The following is a 17,651-nucleotide window of genomic DNA, read 5'->3' as shown; positions in this document are numbered from 1 at the left end:
GAGAAATTTCTTATTTTTATGTGGTCAAATTTATTAACCTTTTATGACTTCTGCATTTTGTGTTGTAATTAGAAAGGTATTCCTCACTCCAACATCACATTAGACTATTTCTATAGTTTCTTTTAGCGCTCTTATAGTTTCATTTTTTTTACATTAAGATTTTGATTCATTTGGAATTTATCCTAATGAAAGTTTTATCATATATAGAGAACCAACTTTATTTTTCCTCAGTGGCTACCTATTTTTCCCAATACTTTCATTGAATAATTCCCATCTTTTCACCAGTGATTTGAGATACCACCTTTATGATTATCATTAATCCTTGGTGGTAGGAAAAAAGTAGTCCTTCTCCACTTTCCTTTTCACCCTATTTGGCTATCTATATATGAATCAACCATTTGCTTCCCATATACCATTAGTTTTTCTTCTTTTGCGAATTTCTGTTTGTGCTATTCATCCTTTGTTATGTGTAGGATTATGCTTCCCCATTTTCATTTACCTTTAGTATTGTTTGTGGCTGAAGCTGTCTGTGTCTGATGCTGTTATCTTCAAAGTGCTTTGAATATTTATTTCTGTCCTTGATCTTCACAGCTTTGCTCTAAGGTAGTTTAAAATGAAGCTGAAGCAGGTGAAGCACAAAGAAATCCAGTAAATTTCCTCATTCAGTCTTTAGTAGCAGAGCCCTTATTATCTGAAAAAATACTTTAAAGATGCTGGTCTCCATTTATGCCTGTAACTGGTTCATTGTTTTGCAGGGCATATCACATTCAAGACCAAATACTGAAGACATTTCATTGTGTTATGCCAATCGCTCCGCAGCCCTCTTCCACCTGGGTCAGTACGAAGTGAGTATCAGGATGCCGGGCGCGACCAGAGAGGACCGGAAGAGGGGTGCTGGAGGGCTGGACCCTTGTCTCTGCCTCTGCCTTAGAACACGAGAATTGAGCCATGCTGCAGGCTGAGTTGGAAGCAAATTGATATCCTCCCAAACTTGTTCTTTCTCCTGAAACATTTTTTTCCTATCAGAAGTGGTTATGTGGGGCAGCGTTGGTTGATAAGAGAGTCATGGCACATTCCACGGGGCATTGGATTATGTCCAGTGGGTCGGCAGTTCTCAGTGTCGAGATCAGCTGTGAGATACATTGCTAATAATACTTCAGGTTCCAAGTGTTTGCAAACTATATACTTGCTTGCTTTTTAAATAAGTAGAGCATGTTCAAGATGACCCCTGCGATAATAGAGCTCACCCTCAATATGCATTTTAAATGGGAAGGTAAAACTGGCACCAGAAGGCCTGTGTGTGCCCGTCGGGGGCGGGTTTCGGAGGGGAGGCTTTCTTCTCACTCCCCGCTTGCGTTCCGAGGATAGGCTCTAAAGTGCCATTTTGGTACATCGGTTTTAGAATTCCACAGAAATTTAAATTATGCTCTAGAAGTAAGAACTATAATATTTCAGTACTCACAAGTTCACACTTACTGCCCTTTGGACTAAAAAAGAACAGGGCTCTAACTCTAGGTCCTAAGCAGGAAAGTCCCAGACTACTGAAGGCAATGACTGGGAAACTTGTAAAACATTTAACCCTTTATAACTTTCCTGTATTTGTTATTTCTACTTCCCTTCTAATAATAATGGTCACCATCCATTGAGCACATACTATGTTCCAGGTACTTCTTTCGGCACTTTAGATACATGACCTTATTTTCATCCTTATTTCAACCCTATGAGAAAGATATGACTATCCCTGTTTTTCAGGTGAGAAAGGTAAGACACCGAGAAGTTAAGTCCCTTGTACAAAGTCATACAATAAGAGGCAGAGGCAGTATTGGAATGCAGGTCCTGCCCTCTTAGTCACCATACTATAATTCTTCTATCTGTAGGAGTATTTTCCTTAAAAACAGAAATATTTAATAAGATAGTTAAATACAATCTCTTTAGATGGATTTCTAATCACTCAGCTAAAAGATTGCATGGTAGCCCTGGTGGGTGGCTTAGTTGGCTGAAGTGTCATCTCGTACACCAAAGGGAACGGGTTCGATCCCTGATTTGGGCATGTACTGGAGGCAATCAGTCGATGTTTCTCTCTCACAACAGTGTTTCTCTCGTTCTCTCCCTTCCTCGCTCTCTAAAATCAATAAATATATCCTCGGGTGAGGATTAAAAAAAGATCATGTGGTAGAATATGATTGTTTTAAGATAATCGTGATTGTAGTTGCTCCATTTTTAATAATCCTTAACTTTCCTATAGATTTTTGTTCAGACTTTCAGTAGCTATTGAAGAGCAGGGACCAAGGATCACTTTGGGATTTCCTTTCTGTTTTCAGGCATGTCTCAAAGACACCATCAGAGCACAGATGCATGGGTATCCAGAAAGATTGCAACCCAAGATGATGTTGCGTAGGGCAGAGTGTCTGGTGAATCTGGGGAGACTACAGGAGGCAAGGCAGATCATCAGTGATCTTGAAAGTGACTTCGCTGCCACACAAACCCTAGCAGCTTCCCAGTTTCTAATTCTGCAGAGAACCCTCTGCCGCCTGAAAATGAAGGTACAAGAAAAGGAGACTCTCACAGAAACCTTCCCAGCAGCTCTAACCAACGCCTTCGAGGATATGAACCTAAGGGAAGAGAATGAACAAATTTCCAGTGCATCAGCATCTGTCGGCTTATGCACAGACCCTTTAAAAGGTCGCTGTCTGATTGCCACAAAAGATATTCTCCCAGGAGAGCTCCTGGTGAAGGAGGATGCTTTCGTGAGTGTCCTTAACCCAGGAGAAATGCCACCACTACAGAATGGCCCAGAGAGCAAGTGGGATACCAGGGTTGCCAACGGGGATCTCTACTGCCACCGGTGTTTGAAGCACACTTTGGCCACAGTTCCCTGTGATGGATGCAGCTATGCCAAGTATTGCAGCCAGGAGTGTATGCAGCAGGCCTGGGATCTCTACCACAGTACTGAGTGTTCTCTAGGGGGCCTACTTCTCACGCTGGGAGTCTTTTGCCATGTTGCCCTGAGGTCAACTCTTTTAGCTAGATTTGAGGATATTGGCAAAGTCATGAGGACGCTTTGGGCTGAGATTAATAACAAGGACATCAGTTTACCTGAAAGCAAGAATCTGGCGCAAACACTCAGTAAGGACCTGGTAGCGGAGAGTGAGAAAAATGGCAAAACACTTGAGCCCCCAATTCCTGGATGCGATACTAATGGGAAGTACGAAAGTAATTATAATGCTGTCTTCAGCCTTTTGCCCCATACTAAAAACCATAGCCCAGAACACAAATTCCTCTGTGCTCTGAGTGTCTCTGCACTGTGCAGGCAGCTGGAAGCAGCCAGTTTATTCACCCTCAAGACAAGTCTGAAATCCCCTCAGCCGAGAGCAGCAGCGGTCCCTGCGCCGTGTCAGGAGCTGCACGCCTGGGGAGTGGCCATGCTGCGACACGTGTTACAGCTGCATTGTAATGCTCAGGCAATAACTACCGTACAGCAAACGGGTAAGAGGGAGACTTTCTGCCTTACAGCATTGTTCCCGGTGTGGCTAATGTTTGGGGAGAGAGAACCGTAAAGAAACAGGTTAGGTGGTTCTATGGGAAGACACAGTTGTCATGTATTGTCATGATTATGCCACTGAGAAGCTATGTGACCTTAGCGAAGTGTTTGACCCCACTCTGCCTCAGTTTACTCATCCTTGAAGTGGGTCGTTGAATTCCGTACAACTTTTCAGAGTTGTGAAGATGATATATTTGTTTGTAAAAATACTGTAAAGTTAAAACCCCTACTAATGTTTTATTGTGAGGGAAAACTGAAAGTCTAGCTAAACAAGACTGCAGAAGGAACAGCATCTGTAGTTAGGCTATCAGACTCTTAGCCCACCCGTGTGGCTCAGGCACCCTATCTCTTCTCTTTCCAGCTGACAAACTTTTCCCATTCTTCTGTTCTAAATTTGCAAGCGAGGAATCTGGCCGAGCACAGCTCTTCACACAAGGCCAACATGTGGGCTTAGCCTGTGTTTGTGCTGTGCACTGATCAGGTGGCTAACAATCAGGGGCCACTTCTACACACAGACCAGCCCTGCCCTGCGTTTCTCAAACAGCGTAGACAAGGCTGTTTAAGGTACATGGGGAGGTTGGATGTGCCCAGCATCACGAATGACATCACTAATATGAACATACTGAGAACAGAACTGTTATTAGAAAAGAAATGGTATGTGTAGTATTTCTATCATATGATCTGCATTTTAGCAGATAATGTCTTTTGAGTCAATCAGTTCATTATATTTTCCTGAATTTTCTGATTAACTATTGGGGGGGAAATTAGGTATTAACCAAACCTAGGATTTACAGACAGATTAATGTTAAATGTGGCTTGGTTAAGCTAAATGTGCTGAGCTCTTTGGTTTTCTTATATTAGGTAATGTCGAATTTTGTCAACCTTTTGTTTACAGATTTTTATCTTTAATTTTAATTCAAGTTATATGGTATATAGGTACTTCACTAGAGGAGTCTTGGGGCAAGACTGTCTTCCTTGTCCTGTGGCACATGAACATCCAATCATAGCACTGGCTTCATCCCAGGGTACTACAGAGTCACACTGCAAGCTAGTCTCTATTTTATTCTCTGCCTTCTTTTGCCTCCTTGAGCCATTGCTACCTTCTAAAATACATCCGTTGAGTGCTTTCCCAGAATTATGTTTCCCTTTGAGTACATTTGCTAACATTTTAAAAAAATATGGTTTTCATTTTGTTTTGTTTTTCTGAATGTAAAAAATAGATATGGGCTTCCAGATTATAATGGCAGAAAGTAACCGACTCTTGATTCCATTTTGTCTTGCCTAGAAACTACTTAATAGAATAAACAAAAAAGATACAAATGTCAGTAGCTCTGAAAACTATAGAAACTATTGTCTGGGTAAACAATAGCAGTGTCCACTAACTATCGCTGAATCCCTGAGGCAGAACGATAGAGCCACTGGACAAAAAAGGTGTTTTCCTTCTGCTTTCCTCCATTGGCCTACACCTTACAGTCCAAAAAAATGTTTTTGCTTAATATGCATGACATTTCATTACACTCAACTTTTTCTTTGCATAGTAAGTTTGGGGTAAAATTTTTTACAAGCTGTTAAGAGGGAATTTTTAGCCCTGGCTGGTATGGCTCAGCAGATTGAGTGCTGGCCTATGAACCGAAGGATCGCTGGTTCGATTCCCAGTCAGGGCACATGCCTAGGTTGCAGGCCAGGTCCCTGGTAGGGAGCTCACAGGAGGCAACTACATGTTGATGTTTCTCTCCCTCTCTTTCTCACTTCCTTCCTCTCTCTCTAAAAATAAGAGAATTTTTTTAAGAAAAAAGGGAATTTTTGGATAGTAAGAGTATGTATATAGCCAGGAATACCTGTATTTTCTATGGGTAATAAGGACTAGAGAAATAGATAGGTAGTATAATACTGGCCACTTGCAGTGATAGAAAGAGGACTGAGGACTCTGGCTTCATCTATAAGGCTCTAATATTTTATGCATCATTTATTCTTATTCATATGATGTTTTAAATATATATACACACATAGAAAAAAATACTAGAAGCAAAAATACCAAAATCTTAATTAACAGCGATTAATTTTGAGAGTGGAAATAAGAGTGATTGCTACTTTCTCCTTTGAACTTTTCTATATTTTTAAAATTAAAAATTCACATAGTGGTAATATTATTCTAGGAAATGTAAAATGAGTTGTATACCTTTCCCATCAGTCTAGAAAAGGCATTTTAAAAAAACAGTTCACAGAGCAAAAGATAGGAAGATAATAAAAATAAGTCTATAGTAATAAATATAAACGGGCTAAACTCTATTAAATAAGTCTTTCAGAATGCATCAAAAAATTAAGATCCAATTATATTCTGTTTACAAAGGTGACACCTATAACAAAATAACACAGAGTGTTTGGGCAAGACTTGTCAGGAATCATAAACTACTCAGGGTATTAGTATCGTGGGGGTCATTATTAATAACTTTCCTCCCACTTATCTAAGTTCTTCTTGGCTGGGCTAATAATCAAATTAACATGAGACAGGTTAACAGGAGAAAATGTCTAAAATTTGTTGTGGATGCACGTGCAGGGGTGCCGTCAGAATATGAGACCCGGGGAGACCAGTGGACAGTTGCAGCTGATTTGCTGTTCTGGACCCGAGAAGGAGGAGCTTGTGGTTTGGGGCCTGGGAGGTCAAGGGGCAATTTACACGGAGATGGAAAAGCAAATGTTTGGTAAAAAAATGTTTGCTGGGCCATCTTTAACAATGGGACACAGAAAAGACTTCGAACAAAGGCTACATTCCTTTCTATTACACACTAGTTCATGTTAGTCTACAGTTATCTGTGATAACTCCCTTCCTGAAGCAGATCCTCTGTCTAAATTCCCTTTAGGCATATTTTGGGGTGGCAAACTCTGCTCCCCTTCAATATGAAATAGTAGAACTCAAGGCAAGATATCTAGTGAAGTAAAGAAGGCATTTTATCTTTATAAAACTCTCCACAGTGAAATACATCATCAACTTAGCTCTCAAACAGATATTGTGTCTATAAAAAAAAATAAGTATACAAGAAGAAACTGGCAAAATTCCATAGTTGTGAGAAACTTTGATATATCACTCTGACTTCGATCAACAGTATTAAAAATAATCTAGAAACCAAACTAACGTAATAGTCTAGGGGATTCAGTGGAGACATCCCTCAAAACTTGTATCCTATAGACCAGGGATTGGCAGGCTTTTTCTGTGAAGGGCCAGATAGTAAATATTTGGGGCCTTGCAGGCCATACCGTCTCTTCTGAAACTACTCAACTGCCACTGTAGCTTGAACACAACCGTAGACAATGCATAGATCAATGAGCATGGCTGGATTCCCATAAAACTTTACTATGGACACTGGAATTTGAATTTCTTGCAATTTTTCATGTCATGAGAATTATTTTCATTTTTTTTAACCACTTAAAAATGTAAAAACCATTCTTAGACCACATCTGTACAAAAATAGGCAGCAGGCAGGATTTGGCCCGCAGGCTACAATTTACAGATTCCTGCTATGGACGAAGATTTGGCAAATGTAATTAAGAAATCCAGGAAAAGAAAACTCCACAAAATTAGAAACAACGAGGGGGTATAGCCAATAATATAAGTTTATTTTTAAATATTAAGCAAATATTCATACAACTTTAACCTGCTGAATTTGAAAATATTAAGTAGACAACTCTGTAGAAAAATATATATCGCCTAAATTTTCCCAGAAGGAGAAAACACTTCAAAAATCCAGGAATTGTGAAAGAAATCGAAAGTTACCAAAATATTTCCATAAAAACAAGCCAGACCCATTCTTTTCTGTGTGAGTTCTCTAAAACTTTTAAGGAACATACTTAGTCACATTTACAAAAATTAAAAAAAAAAAATCTTTCAAGGAACAGATGGTTTTTATTCAATATAAATTATGCCAGGACATGCGGGAGCCTAAAACCCTTTCCCATTTATTTTGCAAAGTTAAAAATAAAAATTATAGACCAGTCTCACTTGTGAATATAGATGTAGAAACCCTGAATAAATCACTGCCATATCATATCCAGCAGTTTATTAAAGGAATATTAATATATGACCAAGTAGGGTTTCTTCCAGAAATGCAAGAATATTTTAACTTGGAAGGATATAAAAGAAGACTTGGATAAATGCAAAGACATGCTTAGTTGGAAAAAATGAAAACCGTAAATATGGCCCTGGCCTAGGTGACTTAGTGGGTTGGGGTATTGTCTGGTAAACAGAGGGGTCACAAGTTCAATTCCTGGTCAGAACACATGCCTAGGTTGCAGGTTCAGTCCCATTCAGGGCGTATATGAGAGGCAACTGATTGACGTTTCTCTCTCACATCGATGTTTCTCTCCCTTTCTCTCCTTCCCTTACCCTTTCTCTATAACCAATGAGCATATCCTTGAGTGAGGAATAATAAAAAAAACGGTATAAAAGTGGCAGTTTTCCACATTAATCTAATCAGTCTAATGCAGTTTCAAACAAAATCACAATTAGGTTTTTCTTGGAATTTGACAATGATGCTAAAGTTCACCTTGAATAAGTGGATCAAAACAGCCTTCTTGTTTTAAAGAGGATCAAAGGGGATTGATACTATCAGATTTCATATCAACATTGAGCTACAATAATTAAAAACAGTATGGTTCTGATATACTGTTACATCCTTCAAATCATTACAAAGTTAAATATTTTAAATTAAACAAAAAAATACGTAGAAAAAGTTCAGTAAGCATGCACATAGTCTTAGGGTGAGAGACTTTCTGAAGTATGTAATACTAAATGTAGGAATTTAAAAGATAGCTAGACTTAACCTAAATACCAAACATCGAAAACAGTGCCCTGGCTGGTGTGGCTCCGTGGACTGAGTGCCAGCCTACAAAGGAAAGGGCTGCCTTTTCCACTCCCAGTCAGGGCACTTGCAGGCCAGGTCCCCAGGTGGGGGCGTGCCAGAGGCAACGGATCAGTGTATCTCTTGCACATCAATGTTTCTCTTCCTCTCTTCCTCCCTCCCGTCCCCTCTCTCAAGAAAAATTTATTTTTTTCAATAAACACTATAATCAGTAAAGAAGATAGAGAGTATAGGTGAAAAAAGAGATCCTTGAAGAAATTAAAACTTTGGATGGGGAGGCAGCAGACCTGAGGTCCCATTCTGGATGTTCCACTGACTCTCAGGAGGAACTTGGTCAGGTTACTTGAACTCTGTGTATCTCAGTATTCTCATATGGATAAAGAAAGGACTGGATGAACCTCCAGGCCTCTGGGAAAGATTGTTTACAAAAATGGCCCCAACAATTTTTTCCATCCCTGTATGTTTGTCCTTTTGCAATTTGACATTGCCTTTTCTCCCATCAAGACGTGGTGTCCGTTTCCCTTGCCCTTGAATCTGGTCCAGCCCTTTAACTTGCTTTGACCAATGGAATGCAGTAGAAGTGAGTGACCTTATGTGACTTTTGAATCTAAGCCTTAAGAGACCTTGCAGCTTCTGTTGTCACCTTCTTAAAAATGTTGATGTAGCCATGAGAACAAGCCTGAGCCAGCCTCCTTGGGGAATAAAAGACCATGTGCCAGATGGATGCAATCATGTGAGTGATCCAGGCCAGACCAGCAGAAACAGCGCCTCGTGGAGCTCTGGGAGACTTGCTGGCAGACAGCATTGTAAGCAAATAAAATTGTTGTTGTCTTAACACTCCCTACCTCCAAAAACTCATAATCAAAAATTAAAATGAGAGAACATTGCTAGCAGCTATACATCTCTTAAAATCAACTTTTTAAAATATGCACAGTGATGAAAATGTTCTAAAACTGGATTGTGATAATGGTTGCGCAACTTTTGGAAATGTAAGTTTCCAAAAAAATCATTAAATTTGCACACTTAAAATGGGTGAACCTTATGGTAAATTATATTTTAATAGAGCTGTTAAAAATATACATAAGCAAGCACTTACCAAAGTAGTAGTAAAGGTGGTCTTGTCTAACCTCTCTCTAGTAATTAGAAGATACCATTTTTGCCTAGCAGATTGGCGAAGTTTTGTTGGTTTGGTGGTGGTGGTGGTGGTGGTTATTATTATTATTATTATTATTATTATACACATTTACGCTAGGGCATAAGGAAATGGCCACCCTAGTGAAAAGAAGTAGCACCATGTTGCCAAGTATGTTAAGAATTCCATAGGTATTTGATGGCTGTTCCTCTGACTGCTTGGAGCCTCAGGTAGTGGGATTTTAGTCCATCATCCATCTAAACTGACTTGTCCTCACGCCGAGCACTATGAGACGGGTTGGCTGTCCACTAGCGCCTTCTGATTTGCATGAAGTCAAACAATTACAAAGCAGGTGGTAATGCTGGAATAAGAAAATTTACCTGTGATAAGAAAAACTAAACTAATTTTAAAACATGAGGTTATTGGTTTTTAAACATTTTTATTTATCTTTAGAGAGAGGGGAAGGGAAGGGAGAAAGAAACGGTGGGTTTCCTTCCATATGCTCCCAGCTGGGGACAAGGCCTGCAACCCAGGCATGTGCTCTGACTGAGAGTCAAACCGGCAACCTTCTGGTTTGCACGCCAGCGCTCAGTCCACTGAGCCACACTAGCCAGGGTGACATGAAGATATAGTTTACAGAGAACCCTTTGATTGCAATAGTATTTGAATAGCACTGATCTAGGGCTATGTAAGAAAGGGCTCTAGTGAACTACTGAAGTCATTCATGTTTAAATTTTAAATGGTTTACTCAGTTTTCTACTAAGTGATTATTCACATATTCAGGGCAATATTAAAAATACTTTTTCTTTGCAGAATAAATAAATACATTCATAAACAAATAAATAAATTACATGGGTAAGGCTAGAGAGAAGACTGCAAGGAAATGCACCAAAATGTTATGCCTGGCTGATCGGATTATAGTTGACTTTATTTTCTCTGTAATTTTCAGGTTTTTAAACATTTTTCTGAGCACCATGTATTCCTTTTTTTGATTAGTTTTAAAATAATAACAATAATCCAAATGACTTAAATACTTTTTATATCAACATTTTTAAGGCTCTTGATACATATTTCCTAATTGCCCTTCAGGAAAGTCGTACCAGTTACGCCCCACCAGCAACGTTCACTTTCATTTTTGAATTCCATCAGATTTTGTTTTTGTCTGCTCTATTTCTAATCTTGTTATATCCCTTTTTATTATTTCTTTGGGTTTCCAGCACCTCCCAATTTAGTGTTCTCATTGAATTTCATTAGCAGCTGTTTCATTAGTAGCACAGAAGGATTAGGGATTACAGTGTTAACTAGGATAGACTTTGACAAAAAGCTATAAAAATGTATATTTTTATCTTAGCATAAAGCCTATTTGATCAAAGTTCCTCAGAAACCTCTCTTTGGTGCTTAAGGGTGATAACTGACCAGTGATGATATTCTAGACCTTGGTACCTGTGGGTCCATCCCAGTGGGAACGGCACATTCGTAGCGTAGCTGAATTCCTGTTGTAGCAAAGGCTCAGGGAGCTTCTTCGTTGGTCCAGATCAGTTCACTGCCCTTCGCTTCACTCTTCAACGACCAAGGGATCTACCATCAGTGTGGGTCCTTGATTACTTGATATACACACAGATTTCTTGTTTTGTAAAATATCTACCAGAATAGGTACATACTGGAAGTATTGTGAATGAATCTTTTTTCTTTTACTTGAATCCAATTTTAAATGCACTAGGGATATTAACAAGATGCACTTCGGTAAAATAAAGAACCGTTCTCTTTTTTTGTTGTTCTTTTATGCACAAAATGTCACATATTAAATTTGGTAGGTAAAGTACATAAATATTCTCATTTTCTATTATCTACTAATAGGTGACTAATGCAAAATATTGAGTATTTTTTAATCAATACTTAATTTTTTAGAAATAATTAGAGAGAGACTCAACTCTGACATAAATACTCACCCCACTCAGTTCCTGAGCCTGCTTCTGTTAGAGGATAACCTATAAATAATTCATGAAGCTGACATTACTCACTGTATTGTGATCATTTTTTCTGGGAAAATCTTAGCAGCTGTTCTAATATAGATTGCCAGTTATCAGTATTTGGGAATGCAAGTCAACTTTTAATTATGCAGAGGCTGATTATTCAGACCACAAGCTGTTCGTGCCCGGTGCTGCTCCTTCCAGCTGCCCACCTTGTAGCATTTTCCCTGCTCATTAGCACAGGTAGCAGAAGGGAGACATTGGGCAAGGGAAATGAGGAGAAACTAGAGTCTGCTAAGTATTCAGGAGAAGCTCTGATGAAAGATTTCAATACAATTTGTAGAATTGTTGACTAAAATTGAATCATTTGGATTCTCTGTGAATTTTATTTGTTCTAGTCTTGTCCTCCATAGCAACAGATAATAGAATGGTCTTCAGAGAAACAACATTATTTCTGTATTTCATGTTTTCCTTTCTAGAACATTTTCACGTGATGGTTCATGATATTTCCTTTATTCATTACATTTGTACCTAGACTACTTTATTTCTTTGGAGATTGGTGTATTATGATTCCTGGCATATACAGTGATACCACAATTATCTGATGGTTTCTCAGTTTTCCAGAGAACTGAAAGTTTCCCTTTAAGTACTAATATCTTTTACATTTCAAAGAGTTTTGTTCTAAGTGCAATTTCCCCATATTTAAACCAATGCCACGAACATAATGTAAGCCTTTTAGGGTGCCCCAGCTTATCGGTGTATGTGCCTGTTCCTGAGACACGTACGACTGTTACAGAACCCGCGCAGGTGGGCCGTCAGTCCAGGAGCCGCTGGTTAAGTGAAACGTTGCAGTGTGGCAAAGCTCAAGTGGTAGTGTCTTTGTTTGCTCTAAGGCTCTTATTCTCTTTCTCTTTTTTTTAAGACTTTATTTCTTTGTTTGTTTATTTTTTTAGAGAGAGGAGAAGGGATAGAACAAGAGAGGGAGAGAAACATCAATCGATTGCCTCTTGCACCCCCCGAACGGGGGTGCTTTGCCCACAACCCAGGCATGTGCCCTGACCGGCAATCGAACACGCCCTGAACCAGTGACCTTTCAGTCTGCAGGATGACACCCAGCCCACTGAGCCACACCAATAAGGGCAGGCTGTTATTCTTGTATGAGTTTTCTGCCTCCTTCTCTATTCTGTCACCTGTCACTTTGGTCATTGTCAAAACCTGCCTCTTATGAGTTCTCTGTTTCTGAACTGTTGTGGGCTGAGAAACTGCATAACTAAGCCAGTTAGAACTGTGGCTAAAATAAGAACAAGGAGGCCTGCTCGAGAGGACAAAGACCTCACAAATATAAGTGCATGAGCGTGGGTGCAGACATAACCTCACTGCTTAGAGGCCTTTTTCTTCCTTCCTAATTTTCAGCCATGTAGTTAAATTGCTAGTTAATGGTGTTTCAGCATAGTTTGAAAAAAAAGAAGACAATTTGGGACACAGGATTTATCTTTAATAGAGTTAGTTCAGAATTTATTTCAGTGAGAACTACTGCTGACTGATTTCCCATAAAGTTGGAACAAAGGGCAGAATGAACAAGTGAGCACAGGGACTATTGATTTTTAAAAATATATTAGAAGCCTGTTTAGTTTCGGAGGGTAATTAGGTTCCTTGTTCTATTAACCAACCAAAGACCAGTTAAACAAAAGCAATAAGACTATAAAAATTTTGGAGAAATAACAGATACTCTAGCTTCTGTGTCCTTGTGAACGTTATGAAGGTATCTACCTAGAAAGCTCTCTACTGATAATTCCTTTATTATTTTTTTATAAATTCTAATCTTTGGTGGGGGGGTGTGGGGGGGGTATTGAGTCACAAAGGTTAGGTTTCAGGATTCTGGTGGACTTTTCATGTGTTCATTTGCTTTGCTTCCTGGGGACCGGAGCTCGCTGTGAGTCATGTTCCATCTGATTTATATTGGATCCGGCTGTGGAGCTGTGACTCAGATGGGCATCAGGCCCGACTGCCCAGCTCGTCTTCTGAGGGATGGATGGCGAGGCCAGAACTAATGTCCTGACACATTTTTTTTCATCTTGGACTTTCAGGATCTAAAGAGAACATCATTACCGACAGCAGGCAGGTGCGCCTTGCCACAGGCATCTTCCCTGTCGTCAGCCTCCTGAACCATTCCTGCAGCCCCAACACCAGCGTGTCCTTCATTAGCACTGTCGCCACCATTCGGGCGTCACAGCAGATTGGAAAAGGACAGGAGATTCTCCACTGCTACGGTGAGCCACCTCTCCTCGCTACCGTCTACCTCGTCCAGCAGAAAAGGAACTACAGTTAGCAAACCACTGGGCAGGTGTCTTCACCTGTCCGGCGATCATTTCCTGGAAGAAACAGTGCATACTTAGGCGGGAGGGGGGCCTTTGTCCTGGGCACTGTTGGCTCTAAACTATCATGTGTGTCACTGCTTCATCCCCATAAACTTCCTGTTCTAAAAATGGGCTAGAAACAACGCTTTGGCTTTTTCTTCCTGTTCCCGCAACTTGGATGCTCATTTCCATGTCTGGTTCCACAAATGTTTAAGTAAAGTGTACCTGTCACATGATGAATGATGGACCGGACCGTCGCTCTGTTAAGCTGAAGTTTTTCAAGTAGGGCCTGACTCTCTCTTTCTTTAAATATTGACCAAGTGTGATCTCTCTGCAGGGCCTCATGAGAGCAGGATGGGTGTGGCTGAAAGGCAGAAGAAGCTGAGGTCTCAGTATTTCTTTGACTGCAGCTGCCTGGCTTGTCAAAACGAAAAGCACAGCGCGGCGGCAGGGCCCCGGTGGGAAGCGTTCTGTTGCGCCCGTTGCGGAGAGCTCATGCAGGTGAACCTCTTCTCCCTCTCCTGTCAGCGGCTCCTGGAGGTTGGTTACGCAGCCTGGGGGCCATAAACCTCTAAGGGGGAGCCCTGAGGGCGTGCAGGTGCCCAGAGCGGTGCTCTCTCTTCCCTTGCAGCCCATCTGCCACACAGTTGATTACCCCTCCGCAGGAACCACAGTGGAAGGTCGAATTTAGTAATCCTACAAGAAAAAGATTTGCAAGAACAAATAACAGAAAATCCCACCTAAACTGTCTTAAGGGAGTGGGGAGGAAAACTGGGAATTTATTTGCTCAACCAAATCACTAAAAAGTCCCAGGATAGAGGCACTTCCGATACTTCTTGATGCAGGGGCTTAGGTAATGTCACCGAGACCCAATTTTTCTCTCTACCTCCCTCAGCTCCATTTTCTCCGTTAGACTCATTCCCAGACAGACGTCCCTCTTAAGGGGGCAAGATGACCAAAAACACGTGCTGGCCTAACGGTCCGGGCCAAAATTTTTTCAGTTTAATTGATCCAATTCCTGTGGCTGGAGGAAAATCAGAGTCAAATAATTTTCCTCCAGCCATTTGGCCAGAGGAATGGGCAGACCTGAGCCACATGGGCAGACCCAAGCCACACGCACATCCCCACAGCTGCCAGGCACTGGCTGTGGGCGGGTGGGCGAGGATCCTCAGGAGAAGTCGGGCTGCTGTTGCCGAGTGAGGGCATAGACAGCAATGTCTAAAACAGCAGATGTTCACCTCAGAGGCTCTCCCCTCCACCCGAGGATCCAGTATTGTGAGGGGAACCAGAAGTGGAATGGAGAGTTGGTTGTGTCTGTCGGAAAGCTAGTTATATGCCCAAGGTCGAATGTAGGGGACCTCACCTAGCACCTTTTCCTACTGGTTTTCTTACGGCTTTTTCATAACTACTAGAAATGTGTTTGTCATCTAAAGTGCTGGCCCCATTTGAGATGGAAAGAAATTGTGGAATGTGCCAGTTTAATTATGGTTATAAAACTTAAATCTTAGTGGGGAGGGGAATTGGTTAGTGCTTCTGTTAGAAGTGCTGCTGTCAATCCGGATTCTGTCAGGCTTCGGCCGTGGTGTGCTAGTGCGGGAGCCTCCTTCCCCCTCAGGGTCAGAAGCTACGGAGTGATCTGTAACACGAGCACATGTGGTCTCTCTAACCAACTCTGGAAATAAAGACCCAACTGACTTCCACAGGGAGATGACGTGCTGAGCTGTGGCGATGCGTCTTGCACGGGATCGGTCAGCAGGGATCTCCTAGTCTCTCGGTTACGGGACCTTCGGGAGCAGGTTGGGGTGGCCCGAAAGCTTCTCAGAAACGGTAAACTAGGTGAGGCTGGGTCCCTGCTTCGGTCCTCCGGCCCCTCCTTTTTATTCATTGTGAGATCATCTCAGATCAGGGATACTCAGTCATGACTGAAGAACTGAATTTAATTATCCCCATGCCAGCCACAAGATGGCTGTGTAGGCCAAGGACACGAGACCCTCAAAAGCTCAGTTTGTGTGGTGTTTGGAGAGCAACCAGGTGATTTAAGCTGTAGCTGTCTTATGCGTCAGATGGCTAAGTTAAAGTATCCCATGACAACTATGTATCCTATGTCATTTATTTTAATTCCAGGCCCTAATGACCTAATTTCCTAGAGAGATTGTTCTGCCCTGGTCAGAACCTCATCTCTCTTCTAGAGCCAGCGGGGCAGTGCCCAGTGGACAAAGGCCCCCCGCTTTTCCTCAGAGAGGCAGCTGTGGAAGTCCTCATTACCCTTTGAAAACTCGGCCTTCGAGCTCGATGTCATGGCAATTTATTTTCCCTACTTTATGAGACTGACCTTTAACTCAGATTTCTGAGTCAAGAGAAATAATGAGCATAAGTGGAATGTGACGTTCCACCTCAAACCAAAGTTGGAAACCCAGAGTAAATACGAGGAGACCTCTCCCAGCACCTCCTTTCTATCGAAAGAGGAAACATAAGAGAACAACAGCCTTATTGGAACAAACGCAGTGGGTTGGTCACAACCCAGCGAGGCAGTGTGGGGTTTCCACATGTAGCCCAGCTGGCCGAGAATTTGAGAGCTGGGTTGTCATTTCTAAGGCTGTGTCTGTAATGAGGCCACTTTGCTTTGACTTGACAGAGCGAGCCATTCAGCTGTTGTTGGGGTGCCAGCAGGACGCTGAGGGCTTCCTGTCGGCGGAACACGGCGTCGTAGGGGAAGTCGAGGATGACCTGGCCCAGGCCTATGCTGCTTTAGGTATGGCGTGCGTCTTGATTTTCTGCTGCAGGGAATGAGTTGCCTTGTGTGTTTGGTCATGACCCTAGTCTTGTCTGGGTCGTCATCTCTTAGTCTTTCAGCTGAGGCTGCTTTCCCTGCCATGTAGCTTTTCCCTCCACAGAAATGTTCATCCACAGTTGATTGTGGTTCTTTTCTGGAACCAGATTTGTATTTCCGTACAGGGGACTGGCACAAGTCAGCTACTCATTTGCAGAAGAGTCTCCAAGCAGTCGAGGCTCGCTATGGGCCATCCAGCGTTGAAATGGGCCATGAGCTCTTCAAACTGGCCCAGATCTTTTTCAACGGGTAAGTCTTGCTCTCCTTCCCCAGTGCTGCGCCAGCCACGCACTGTGCTCTTTTATTTGGCTCTTCCATGTGAGGCTTTTTTCTGCAGTGCTTTTCAGCATGTTGAAACTTCTTTATTTCCTCTTTAGGGAAGATTCTTTTCCTTCTGTTTTGCTAAGTTGAAGCTTTAGAATTTTCTCCTGAGGGATATAGGGAGAGCTCTCAGCTCTGAGGCCGTTGCCTACGGAGAACCGCCAGGCAGCCCACTGTCCACCGACAGCGACAGCGACAGCGCCGCCCTCAGTCCTTCCCGGTCACTCCCACCTGCCTCGCGCTCTCATTCTCAGCGCCCACAGCTCCAGGGGCTCTTCCTTTTCTCTGGTCCTGTTCTTCTTAAAGCAGTTGTTCTCGACCAGCAGTCGTTTCCCAAGGAGCATATGGCAATGCCTGTAGCCCTTCCAGATTGTCATGACTCAGAGTGGAGGCCAGAGTTGCTGCTAAACGTCCAGCTGAGAACTGTCCAGCTCATGAAGAACGGTGGGTGGAATGGTGGACTTGATTCATAGAGGTGGTCCATTTGGTCAGAGAGAGAGAAACAGGCCTCAGACTTAACATCAGGAGTGGGCGTGGTTACCCTCAGAGGAAGACTTTGGAGTAAACCTTGGGGTAAATATCAGATTAATGCTTTGAGATTTGCCTTTTTCCCAGGGTCTTAGATTCCTTATACTTTTTTTTTT

At 41.9% G+C, this 17,651-nt stretch overlaps 1 protein-coding gene and 1 non-coding gene across 2 annotated transcripts in view; both read left to right on the top strand.

Moving 5' to 3' along the window:
• The window catches only part of SMYD4 (SET and MYND domain containing 4), a 35,137-nt gene that overhangs the window by 17,062 nt on the left and 424 nt on the right, over positions 1 to 17,651 (top strand). Inside the window, exons 4-10 of the mRNA XM_054573319.1 lie at positions 756 to 845; positions 2,322 to 3,486; positions 13,587 to 13,769; positions 14,194 to 14,357; positions 15,560 to 15,692; positions 16,492 to 16,608; positions 16,812 to 16,935. Of these exons, the coding sequence (XP_054429294.1) occupies positions 756 to 845; positions 2,322 to 3,486; positions 13,587 to 13,769; positions 14,194 to 14,357; positions 15,560 to 15,692; positions 16,492 to 16,608; positions 16,812 to 16,935 (1,976 nt within the window). The remainder of the gene's footprint in view (positions 1 to 755; positions 846 to 2,321; positions 3,487 to 13,586; positions 13,770 to 14,193; positions 14,358 to 15,559; positions 15,693 to 16,491; positions 16,609 to 16,811; positions 16,936 to 17,651) is intronic.
• LOC129070390 (small nucleolar RNA SNORA79) lies at positions 9,726 to 9,872 on the top strand. The gene has a single exon (XR_008529130.1). It is a non-coding gene; the product is annotated as a small nucleolar RNA SNORA79 (small nucleolar RNA).

Source organism: Pteronotus mesoamericanus, unplaced genomic scaffold (assembly GCF_021234165.1).
Source record: "Pteronotus mesoamericanus isolate MK-2021 breed Mesoamerican mustached bat unplaced genomic scaffold, CSHL_Meso_final contig_246, whole genome shotgun sequence".
In the NCBI taxonomy this organism is placed as follows: domain Eukaryota; kingdom Metazoa; phylum Chordata; class Mammalia; order Chiroptera; family Mormoopidae; genus Pteronotus; species Pteronotus mesoamericanus.
Note: the sequence above shows the minus strand (reverse complement) of the source record. Positions and strands in the feature narration are given on the sequence as shown.